This window comes from Trachurus trachurus (assembly GCF_905171665.1).
Source record: "Trachurus trachurus genome assembly, chromosome: 15".
Lineage (NCBI taxonomy): Eukaryota > Metazoa > Chordata > Actinopteri > Carangiformes > Carangidae > Trachurus > Trachurus trachurus.
The window spans coordinates 9873555-9885334 of record NC_139906.1 but is presented as its reverse complement, the minus strand read 5'-3'; the positions used below and the strand labels follow the sequence as shown (position 1 = coordinate 9885334).

Below are 11780 nucleotides of genomic sequence, written 5' to 3'. Positions count from 1 at the left end.
ACAGTACATTCACAGTTATTTCTCTCAATGCTGCTCATGTTGAAATTTAAAAAAAAGACTGCACAGTCACTACTCCATCATTCGTTTTATTGGCCATTTTGTTCATGATTATGCTGACATTACTACTTCAATCCTGGATGTGCGAATGTGTTTTTGTTAATGAATATCCATATATTTGTAACTCTTGGTGGACAGAAGCTTGTCCGCCATCATGGTCCTTTTCCTTACAGTATGCAGAACAGCAGTGAGCGATACTCCAGTGTTCAGTGCTCTGCTGAAATACTGTAAAGGGTTAGATAGATTCCTCCCACAAAAGGCTTCTTCCTCTGAGACAAACTCATGAACCCTCAAGGTCATTTTCTTCCAGCAGTTCCAAGAGCGTCTCCTGGTTGGAGAACTCCTGCAGCGAGGCGTTCATCTCGTCCAGCAGATCCTCTCCCAGCAGGAAGCTCTTGACGTCGTGCACGGTCATGCCGATCCGGTGGTCCGTTATCCGGTCCTGGGAGAAGTTGTACGTCCGGATCTTCTCCGATCTGCCTCTGGTGCCAATCTGGAAGAGGAGAGAGAACAGCAAACAACGCCTAAAATGACTTGAACATTCAAACAAGTTCTTTTTTAAGTATTATCTACTGTAGTGTCTCACCTGTACTTTACGCTGGTTGTAGCGTTTGCTGGTTTCCTCCTCCAGCTTCATGCTGTACAGTTTTGCTCTCAGAGACGTCATGGCTGTCTCCTTGTTTTTCAGCTGGGACCGTTCCTGCTGACACTCTGCAACCACACCTAACAAACACAGAAAAGTACAATTCAGATTTTTTTGATTGCGTTGAATTGCACCTTTTCACACTCAGCTCAAGGTGTTTGCAGATTTTTACCTGTAGGCAGGTGAACTATTCTGACTGCGCTGTCTGTGGTGTTGACATGTTGGCCTCCAGCTCCACTTGCTCTCTTTGTTTCTATCCTCAGATCCTTAGAGTTTATTGTGAAAGAGATCTGACAGGAAGACACAAACACGTAGTATATGTGAAAAAAACAGCGTGAAGCAACAAATGGAAACTGAAGAAACATCTAAAGGTGGGACTAAATTAGAACAGATGGGGTTACACTTGATTTACTTCTGAGACTACTCCTTCATAGTTTTTTTTTTTTCTGTGATTTCTATAATAAAACAGATTAAGCAATAACAGTAATCACATTAGTCAGTAATTCAATTTCCATCCCACATCCAATTCCAAAATTAAATGCATTAGCTTTCCTAAATGTTATTTATTCGGTCTACAATGATTACGTTAGAGAAACTGAGTTGTTCTCTATGTGTTTGTGTCATCTATCCATCCATCCACCCATCATGTGAAACTGTACCTCAGTGGGTTGGGGCAGTACAGCCACGGTCATGGTGCTGGTGTGCATGCGGCCCTGTTTTTCAGTCTTAGGGACCCGCTGCACTCGATGGACTCCTGACTCAAACTTCATCCTCTTGTAGCTCTGAGGGCCGCTGATACTGGCCGAGGCGTGACGCAATCCACCTGGTGGTAGGTGATCAACACGCACCAATGCTATAATGTTAGTCACTAGTTCATATTACAGGTGATTCTTTACAGTCTCACTGCAAATAAGATGTAGTTTCAAATTCTTATGTCAAGAGGGGAGCATGTTCACATTCATTTATAGAATGTTTTTTTTTGTTTGTTTTAAAACATTTTTTTTTTTTAGGAAAAACATTGAAATCTTCCACTTCAGCGATCACTCTTCACATCTGTTGCATAGCAATTACGCCCCCTTGTGTTTACGGTCAGTTATTGCAATTAGTAAAAAAAAAAAAAAGAAAGAAAGAAAGAAAAAGAAAAGTCTACCAGCAGCGTTTTACATTTTTTGTTCCTACTTTCAGTCCTGAGCTGCTAAACCTAACACTAACCCCAAATGAAATTAACATTATTGTAAACTGAATATCTTTCACTTATGGACTATCGGTTGGATAAAATAAACCATGTGATGACAGTGGACACTATTTCCTGTTTAATACCAAATTTGGCAGATTAACCAGCGCTACTTCAGTCACTAGCAGACATAACTAGAGTACGTGTCCACTGACCTATCTCACTGGTCATGTGCTCCAGGACACCGAAGGTCCAACCGTGATGTTGAGCAAAGCCATGGTACATGTCGAACACCTTCAGAGGAGAAGAGACATTACATAAACACAGAGAAAATGTTGTGGGTTTTCAATCTTAATTATGAGCCCTGACTCCTTCTTTGTTCATTCTAAGGTTTCTATTGTTGTCCTGATGTAAAATTAAATAAATAAATTATACAATAAAAAAATTGTGTAAATCTTATGACAAAATGTATTTGTTCTTTCCAAATAAATAAATCTACTGCTACTTCCTCAGTTGTTACCTTAAAAATATCTTATCATTGCAACAAGAACAGTTTAGGATAGTAAATAATGGATAAAGTAATTCTAGACCTCAGCAGTGAACAGCATGGCCTCCTGACCCCCAACTCCGGCTGTGACCTCCAGAACGAGGTCGCTCATATCAGCTTCCTCCTCGGGGATCAGCAGATCCAGGATCTGATCGGTGAAGCAGATCGATTGCACAGAAACAAACAAAAACAAAACATGAAATGGAAAGGAAACATCTTCTTCAGTTAGGTTGTGTTTTAACTTTAGCTCTCATGTTTATTTATAAGTATTTATAAGTCCTGCCTTTAGTCTGAGATCTTGAACATCCTGTAAACAGCCCTCTCTCTCCAGCTCGGCCAGCTCTCGCAGGGCTGGGTCTTCATCTTGGGAGGGAAGCAAAAATATACAGTGAGCAAGGATTGTGTAATGTTTAGAGCTAAAATTATGAGTTATTTTTTAAGCAGAAATGCTGTGACAATGCCAGGCATTTGCAGATCGAACAAGTCGATTTTCTGCATCTGTAAGTTTTATTTAAGTCATATATCACTCAGAATAATTACTAGTGATGAGTGACAATTTACACCTCAAAACAACATATTTCTGTCTGCTGTCATAAGTTGTTACAAAATATTTATATCATGGCAATGAAATACTTGTTTTGCTTCATACCTAAAGTGATTACATTGAAATGGTTTCTACCCTACAATTATTTATGCACAGTTTATCAACATATTTATTCCAAAATATCCACTGTAAGTCACTATAAATGACTGTATATGTTGCATATAGGATTGCACATACACTGATAGAGGATTTACCGATACTTTACCAGGCTTTTATTTCACCACATGGGTGTTAATCTGTTTCAAAACTGAACTGCGGCTTAAGTAATTAGATATTCCACCAAAGATCTAAATTCAATCCACTAATTGTTCCTGTGTTGTAGCAGCAGAGCAGTCTCTCTCACCTTTCAGGAGCACCTCAGTCTCAGCGATCTCTTTGTGCTTGGTGTCCAGCTCTCTGATGCTCTGGATGAGAGGAGACAGCAGAGACACCCGGCTCCTCTTGGCCTTCAGCTCCTCCTCGCTGTACTGCTGCTCCTCCGTCGCACCGCTGTTGACTAACCTCAAAGCCTCACTGTACTCTGTCTCCATCTTCTTCAGGTAGTCCTGCAGAGAGCGCCTGGCGAAAAGCTCATCCACCGACAACAACTTGGTCACCAGCAACTGTGCACTGGTGTGAAAGGTCCTTGTATTTCTGCCATAATGATTGTGAAATCTAACAATTTGGCTGATGGGATGTGGTGATTTTTGTATAAGAGGTAAGAACTTACTGAAGATACCTTCCCTTCCTGTAGGAAGAAGGTTTATAGCTCTTCTATAAGCCATTGTAAGAGCAGATAGGACTATTGACTCTCCTCATGTAACTTGGTTCGGCACATGCTGGTCCCCTTTAGAGAAACTTCACCAAACTTAATATACAAATGCGATAATTTCAATGATCAATTATTATCTTTTACAAAGGTATATGGAACCCTAATCTGCAGCTAATGCATACAGACATAATTCAGCAGATTTAAAATACACCAAACACTAATCTAGCACAAGTAGAGGTGCACAGGAAACCACATTTAACCTGCAAATGTGAAGAGTAAAAAGCGAGTGAAATAAGTTGGTTTCAACTAAAAGCTTGTCTCCAACCTATTTTACATTTCTAAGGATTTTCTGCGAAAAGTAAACAACTAATTGACAGTTAGTTTCTAGCCACCTAATCTCTGATCTTCCAGTTAAATAACAAAACGCATGAGCGCCTTTCTTTGCTCTATTGTCTCCTCGCAAATATCGATTAACTACACAGAACCAGTTTCCACTCATGAGTTGTCTAAAGACCGTCTAATAAATGATCGTAAATGTTTGTTGCAAGGAATATTGTTGCTTTACCACCTTGCTAAAGGGCGCTGACATGTTGGCTGCTTCACGCATGCGCAGTGGATGAGACGCATTCTTCTTCTTCTGTGGACACATTTGGTGCAGACTTTGAGTGACTTCACCGTGATTACTCCACCCTGCGACAAAAAGTAAAAGTCCTCCAAGACTCAAATTGTGAAATTACACAATATACACACTGTATTTATGTTGAATGAAAGTATCAATATATATGTTGACTTTGTATTATTACTTTTATGATATGAGAGGATTGACTGAGAGAATACTTGACATAGTTTCACAATTTTTGTGTGGAAAAATAACCAGTGAAATGAGTAGAGTTGTGCCTATTATCTGTAATTCCAGTTTGTTGTGAGTTTCTTCTAAGTAACAATGGGTTTAATTTAAATATCTGCACCATGTACCAACAAAAATAAAGTTCTTACAATGAGACATTTATTTATATTTAGAAGACAGGAGCCCATTACTAAATGACCTTTGACCTGATATTTTTTATTTCCCCTCTCTTCCCTCCTGTGATGGTAATTAAAAATGACTGTGTTTAATTCAATTGGATATTGAATTAAAGAAAAGGTCAACATTGGGATCATCGTTAGATTAGTATTATGCACTTTACTACATACAGCTTCATCCTTTCTCTGACTGCCAAATTGAGTTTCCTCATTTCCTCTTTAACTCCTGCTTAACTGTCTCCCTATTTCAGTGCGTGAACATGGGGTATCAACATAGTAAAAGCACCCTAATAAATACTGATTCTGATAGGTGAGTATTTCTGTCCCCCAAGTAATTGGCCTTCATGCTAAATAAGTAAAGCGAGGCACAAATGTAAACTACCACAACCCCCAATGTCTCCTGTCTGGTTTCAATGAAAGAGCCTCTTCACACATTCCAGGCAGGGGTGTGAACTGAACTGCTCTGTGAAATGCCAGTCTTTTAACATTTTCTCTCTTTTTTCTCCCCAAACAGTGGGAATCCTGGTAGTAAAAGGAGAACTAAGCTCTCTTCTTCTGTTTGTATTTGCCTTGCAAAATAACTCCTGTTGCTGATCACCCAATAGGGCAAATTACCTAGCCCAGTTTCTGCATCACACTGTGATGTAACGTGAAACAAAAACTATGTCTAAAACTATGTGTAAAGCCTATTGTGCTGTTTAAGTTGCTGTACCATTATCACCAAGATAACAATGTTACATGTAGTCTTTTCAAAGACCACAAAGACAGTGGAGTATAAACTCTGAAATGTATAAACTCCCTTTGTAACAATGTAAACCAACATAAAGCTGTGTAACCATGAATAATGTGTTTTATTGAAACTATATCATAAACATACAGTATAGCTGCTAGCAGATGAAGGGTCGTGGACTATTTTTCTCATGTGTATATTCATCATGAACTCCCTTACGAATAATAAATATTATTACATTTTTGGAGTATTTCCTGTGCATCACCTTTATAATATTACGGATTTTTCAATAGTATTGTCCAATGTCTAATTCGGCTAATGTTTGGTAGCTTCAGATATTCCAATACTGTAGATATAACATAGTTTACATACGGTAGGTTACCACTGCTGTCATCCTCATCTTTTTTGGTGGGAAACATACAAACTCACCAAGAGGCGGAAAGAAATAGAACGGAACGTCATTTGCGCGTTGACGTCATTTCACGTTTCTAAAAAAGAAGCTCGTCTCCCATTGGTCAATCGTTTAAATGGACACGCACCCGCTTCGCTGTGATAGGTTTGCGCCTTTTGCGCACGGATTTCAAATGCAGCAACCACTGGCGCCGGGAAACTCCTTCAGTCCGCGGAGGAGCATTTAATTCAGGAGAAACGAGCTGCCAGTCGGAGGGAAACGCGAGTCTGCTTCGGATTAATGTTATCTACAAGCGCAAGGTAAGAAAGCTGCTTCACCTCAACAAGGAAGCTTTAGTATTAAAGATGCTCGATGTGTAGCGGTAGTCAGCGGTGTTAGCTAAGCCGTAGCAACGTAACTTGCTAAAATGTTTAGTCACGTCCGAGGAAAAGCAAGATAAGTTAAATGTTTGCCAGCAATACGAGCAGATACGGTGCTTAATCACTCATTAAGTGCAGTCGGTGCTCATAGTTTGAGTTATATTACTGCACACTAGCTGGTAAAATAAGTTTGATACTATTTTCCACACACCCACTGCAAGTAAGCGCGAAAATGGAAGTAACTACGTGATGATACTGTATATTACACTGAGCATCATGTATCCATTAATATGCATTTAGTTGTATCGTAAGAGGTTGATTTTTGTTTCGAAAGCATTAACATGCATTAATTTGCTTTAGTTTCCTGTCACAGTACACACACATACACACACACGTCACAGTTGCTGCCTTTCCGCCAAATTTGTGCCGCGCAAAAATCAACCATTTGTTTCGTAAAATGTTTTAGCGGTAGATGTTTTAACTGTACACAATGGTTATCGTAACTGTCTGTGAGCAATATACAGGTTTTTTATTGCTGTATTAGTGTTTCGTAACGAAATAAATAACTTTGATGTCGGGGTAGGTTAGGTAGCTAATGTAGCTTGCATGGGAGAAGCCATCTTGACAGTCACATTCAGCATGAGACTCTTTTTTTTTTAACAGTTTCTTCATCTGTCTCCTGTTTTATCCAGGAATCTACATATTATACAGTTTGTATGTTTCACTGCAAGAAAGCCACGATGAAATACCCAAGCTACGAGGCTGCCAGGGTCAACAAGATGGAGAGGAGCTCTGCTAACATGGCTGCTGCTACTGCTGCACAGTCCAAGGTGGTTCACCTCAACAAAGCTTCACCCGTGAAAGATCCCACTCCCATCAAACCCCCGTGTCCACCTGCCAGTGTGATCACAACGTTGTTTTCTCTGAACAACAACACCAGAGAGGTCCACAACAAGGAAAACAGCAGCACCAACAGAGAACATGATAGGACTCATCTGGACGAAGGGTTTGAGGACAGCGGGTACCTGTCTCTGCACAACAGTCAGATTTTTGATCATCATGAGAGTGAAGAGGATGAACACATCCAGGGAAAACCTGCAGCATCCTTGCCACCTGCTGCTGACAAGACGATATCGCCAAATAACTCTCCCTCCAAATGTCAGACGAGGACGAACTCTAGCTGTCCGATATCTGCTGTGGTGGCAGCTTCCACCCCTCGTCCTAAAAGGAGAACAGTGACGTCCACCCCGTCCACCCCCTCCACCCATCACAATGACCACTACCTGCCTATACTGAAGTTTCAGCGAGCTGTGTGTGAAGAGCTTACCAAGAGCTATCAGAAGAATAAAAGGTAGGCTTACACTCTCATATTATAAAGCTTGCTTTCTCTTAATATGAAAACTTTAGGTGTTAGACTAAACTAATTTGTTAAGTAAATGAGTAAATTACAGCTGTTTTTTTCCCCCACATCTTGCCTCAGGTACGACTGGAGCATCATTTCAAAGGTGGCCGAGGACCATTGTTTGCACCAGGTGATCGGAGGCCAGATGGGTCTGGAGTACGTCGACGTGTTTGCATCTCTGCTGTCCAGGAACATGAGAAGCATCCTGACGAGCATCCTGGCTCTGCTCGGAGACATGGACCTCATTAGGTAAACTATACAGCGAGGAGAGAGGATTCGTATTCACATCAGATCAGGACTGACTTGTAATTTTGATTGTGCTTTGAGTGTATGGCACGTGTGAGCTTGGATAAACTGTCAAGAATTCAGTTCTCTATATTCATCACATGTTCAACTTTTCTCACCTCAACAGCTGTAAGAAAGTGAGCAAGACGTGGCGGAGGATCATCTGTGAGGATACTGCGGCTCTGCACAGGTGTCGGGCAGCTGAGGAAGCACTCAGGGTGAGGAAACGCGCACGAACCCACAACTTTAACCCGCATTTAAGGAAGGAAGACAAGTTGAAAAGAACTTGCATTTTGGTGCCGCTGTTCATTGTTAGATTATTACACACAAAGAAGAAGAATATGTCCTTATCAGTACAGGATACTGGGAACAACACCACATAATCGGCTTCAAAAACTGTTAAACCCAATTCAACCACATGTGTATAAGACTGGTTACCCTTTTTTTGATTGTGGACAATGCCAGACGTCATGGTTTTGAATCACTTGACACTTAAACTTCCCCCATTTTTGCTTAATATTGCCAAAGGGTGATAGTGACAGTGGCTAAAACTTATTGCAGGTTTTTCAATGCTCTAATCCATTTTCTTTCTTTCTTTTTTTTATTTAGGAGTCAAGTAGCTCTGTGAGACAAAGAGGTTGTGGACTGACAAGAGATGTGACGGTGTCCAGAGTGGTGCTGTCCTGTATGCAGACCCTGGCCTCATCAACCACGCCATCTTCATCTTCCTCCTCATCATCCTCCTCTCGGAGCTGCAGGGTCGTTAAACAGAGTACTCCCTCTCAATACGGCAGCACACCCACTTCTCAATGTACACGCTTCAATGAATTTGTGCAGGTGAGTGTTTGGACTACTACATGTTGACTATAGTTTTCATTATCAGCAGTGTGTGTGTGAATTTGTCATTTGGTCCATCAGCATTTCCTAAAACAACCTTGTTTTTCCAAAAAATGTATGGGGTCTTACATCAGTCAACCTGGAGCCAATAAACCTTTGATTTTTGGTTGGGAATATATGCTTATTAGTTTTTATATTGATTCATTGACAGATTAAATTTGTGCTCAGGCTCTCCCACTGAAAACGGTGCTCTTGCATCCATTCCGGCACGGTGGCACAGTGGTTAGCACTGTTGCCTCACAGCAAGAAGGTCCTGGGTTCGAATCCCGGGCCGCCTAGGTCCTTTCTGTGTGGAGTTTGCATGTTCTCCCCGTGTCTGCGTGGGTTTCCTCCGGGTGCTCCGGTTTCCCCCACCACAAAAACATGCCAGCTAGGTTGATCCTCCAGTCAGTGCCCCTGACCAAGGAACTGGCTCATAATCTGGAGTTGGTCCCCGGGCGCTGCACCGTGGCTGCCCACTGCTCCTCAGGGATGGGTTAAATGCAGAGAAAGAATTTCACTGTACTAGCTGTATATGTGACAAATAAAGTACCTTTACCTTTACCTTTCCATTTAAAGCGATGGAAAATACAATAAAGGGGACCTATTATGCTTTTCAGGCTTATAAATATGTTTTAAATGTTGTCACCGAGTCCGAGCATTTCAGAGGGAAGCAGGAAAGAGCCAAAAAGAGATTTTTATTGATCGAAACTTTCAATAGTGCCCCACTGCGCTCCAATATGATATTAAAAGCCCCTGAAATGAGCTTAATCTTTCATCTTTAACAAACATTTTTATGTTTTTGTTCTTCCGTCCAGGCTGCCAACAGTCTGAAGCAGCACGAGTCTCTCCGTTCCTGCAAGCGCTGCGGTTCGCCAGCGACGCACTCGCCTGAGACGCAGAGGGCCACATGCACACGCATCAACTGTCTCTTCGACTTCTGCACCCACTGCCAAGAGTCCTACCACGGCTCGACCCCCTGCCGAACGGTGACGCCCAGACCTCGCTCCGCCTCCAAGACGACGCAGATCATCCCCGGGAGCGCTCGCAGCAAGAGGAACGTCAGGCGGCTGTGAAGGTTTTTAATCACCCGCTGTTTTAACAGAGTACGTCATATTTCACTCACTGTGCGCTGCCAGTGTTTCCAGCAGCTCGGACAATACGGGAAAGTTTCTACACATGCACAGTCTCCAAGTGGCTTTCCCATCCAAATCAACTGACTGAAGCACTTGTTTGAAAAAAACACGACTGGGACAATCAACCTGAGCGTGTCACGTGGCCTAATCTGTTGTCTGTCAGCAACAATTTGATGCCAAAGAAGAAGTTGGACTGCTAAGCTATCGAATTGTACATTTTTTATTATGTTTTAAAATGAAATTAATGTAAATATATATTGTCACTTTTAAGTGGTTTTGTATACGTTTTTTTTTTTTTTAATAAATGTTGATCTTCAAGAGGTCTTTAAATGTGAACATTCACTGTATTTGTGTTGACTGTAAATAGATGTTTCATAAAATTTAACCTGACTTTTGTGGTTCTTCATTTATCCCAGAGCTGTGCACTGACACAACTTTAGTTTAGACAGTGAAGTGGTCACTATAAGATCGTGGGCTCCATTTTACCATAAATGATTATCTGTACTAATGTTAATAAGTAATTGGCTGATTAATTGACAGAACACCGATCTAATGATCAGCTATTTTCACCTAAAATAATCTTATAAGCTTTATTTCTCCTTTTTTATATAAAATGTTACCATTAGGCTGTTGGTTTGAACAAAACATTATCGCGGCCTTACTGTTTTCATGTCGTGAAATTAAGCAAATCTTGAAGATATTGTGATATACAACAAATTTTAAAATGCTAATCACTGACTCACTGCAGTTCAAAATGCAAATTTAATGAGGAATTATGATGCTGGATTCACACACTTGGCAAAATAAGGTGTGATTAGGAAATCCACCTGGTTTATTTGAGGTGCTCGTATTTAATTTTATGACAGTTGCACTGTATTGTACATTTTACTGAATTACATTCACCTAGCAGCTATGTTTACGTCTAACTTTACAACATAGAGATGTAAAATATGTTTGTGTTGTCTAAGCATTTCAACCTAACTTGAGTTATAGTAAATGTTTATTATTTCGATAATACAGTTAGTGGTAAAGACAGTTTTTTCTGTCTTTTCAGCTGCGGCCACTTCCTAATTTATTTCACTAGAGGGCAGCATAGTTTCCTCCACGTGGAGCTCCTCAATTCAATTAAAACATTTATGAAATTAAATAAGGAGTAGAGGTGAATAATTGGAGTATATAGGTTTTGATGTATTTTACCTCTTTTTTGCATTTGATGTTGAGTGTCATTTCAGAAGAATAATCCTAGAAGTACGTCAGAAGGAAGGAGAAAAGTGAAGATCTGGTCCAGACAGAAGCAAAATGCAGGAGAGAGAGACGTCCACCACAGGACGGACATGTAGCACAGATCTGCCGTGCTACTGTCATGAAAAGGTACAGTAAAGGTTAGTCTGAGGTACAGAAAAAAGCTGCAGCAGTTTCACAAGATTATTAGGGACGAAGAGAAACTTTTCTTACGGTATTTGATAAATCTGAAGTTATATATTTTTTATTAAAGTATCTGTTGTGCTTTTCTGTTACTTGTAATGCTTTTCACACTCCGTGAGTTGTTAACAAAACTGAGCAGTTGAGTTTCTCATCAACTTGGTTTGAGAGAAGAAAGACACCATCTTTGATGAGAATCTGACTTTATAAACAAACACACCTCAGTGTTTTTCTTCTTTTTTTTCCTTTTCTTTCTTTCTTTTAAAAAAATAATTCCTCCAAAGCTAAAAATGGCCTGTGTCAGTTTTCCCTGTAAAAAGAAGTTTGCCTGAGTCAGTCATCACTTACGGAGCTGAGAA

The 11780-nt window shown here is 40.5% G+C and overlaps 2 protein-coding genes across 2 annotated transcripts; one reads left to right on the top strand and one right to left on the bottom strand.

Annotated features, from left to right (window-relative positions):
- Positions 1 to 118: 118 nt before the first annotated feature.
- On the bottom strand, positions 119 to 3899 carry mtrf1l (mitochondrial translational release factor 1-like). The gene is made up of 8 exons (XM_083988630.1): positions 3369 to 3899; positions 2705 to 2784; positions 2465 to 2569; positions 2090 to 2168; positions 1360 to 1523; positions 873 to 990; positions 644 to 780; positions 119 to 550 (listed from the first exon to the last, which is right to left on the bottom strand). The coding sequence occupies exons 1-8, from the start codon at positions 3787 to 3789 to the stop codon at positions 338 to 340; spliced, it is 1317 nt and encodes a 438-aa protein (XP_083844756.1). The 5' UTR covers positions 3790 to 3899; the 3' UTR covers positions 119 to 337.
- A 3141-nt stretch (positions 3900 to 7040) lies between these two features.
- On the top strand, positions 7041 to 9939 carry fbxo5 (F-box protein 5; the record flags this gene model as incomplete). Its single annotated transcript, XM_083987506.1, has 5 exons — positions 7041 to 7651; positions 7781 to 7951; positions 8115 to 8205; positions 8597 to 8824; positions 9682 to 9939. 5 exons carry the CDS (start codon positions 7041 to 7043, stop codon positions 9937 to 9939), a joined length of 1359 nt encoding a protein of 452 aa, XP_083843632.1.
- Positions 9940 to 11780: the final 1841 nt, after the last annotated feature.

What these genes read in the sequence shown, in the direction of transcription:
- mtrf1l (XM_083988630.1), bottom strand. Translation starts at nt 3,789, where the DNA reads ATGGCTTATAGAAGAGCTATAAACCTTCTTCCTACAGGAAGGGAAGGT. An exon ending in CCATGCTGTTCACTGCTGAG is followed by an intron (nt 2,169 to 2,464) that starts GTCTAGAATTAC and finishes TCTCCTCTGAAG; the next exon opens with GTGTTCGACATGTACCATGG. An exon ending in GCACATGACCAGTGAGATAG is followed by an intron (nt 1,524 to 2,089) that starts GTCAGTGGACAC and finishes ACCTACCACCAG; the next exon opens with GTGGATTGCGTCACGCCTCG.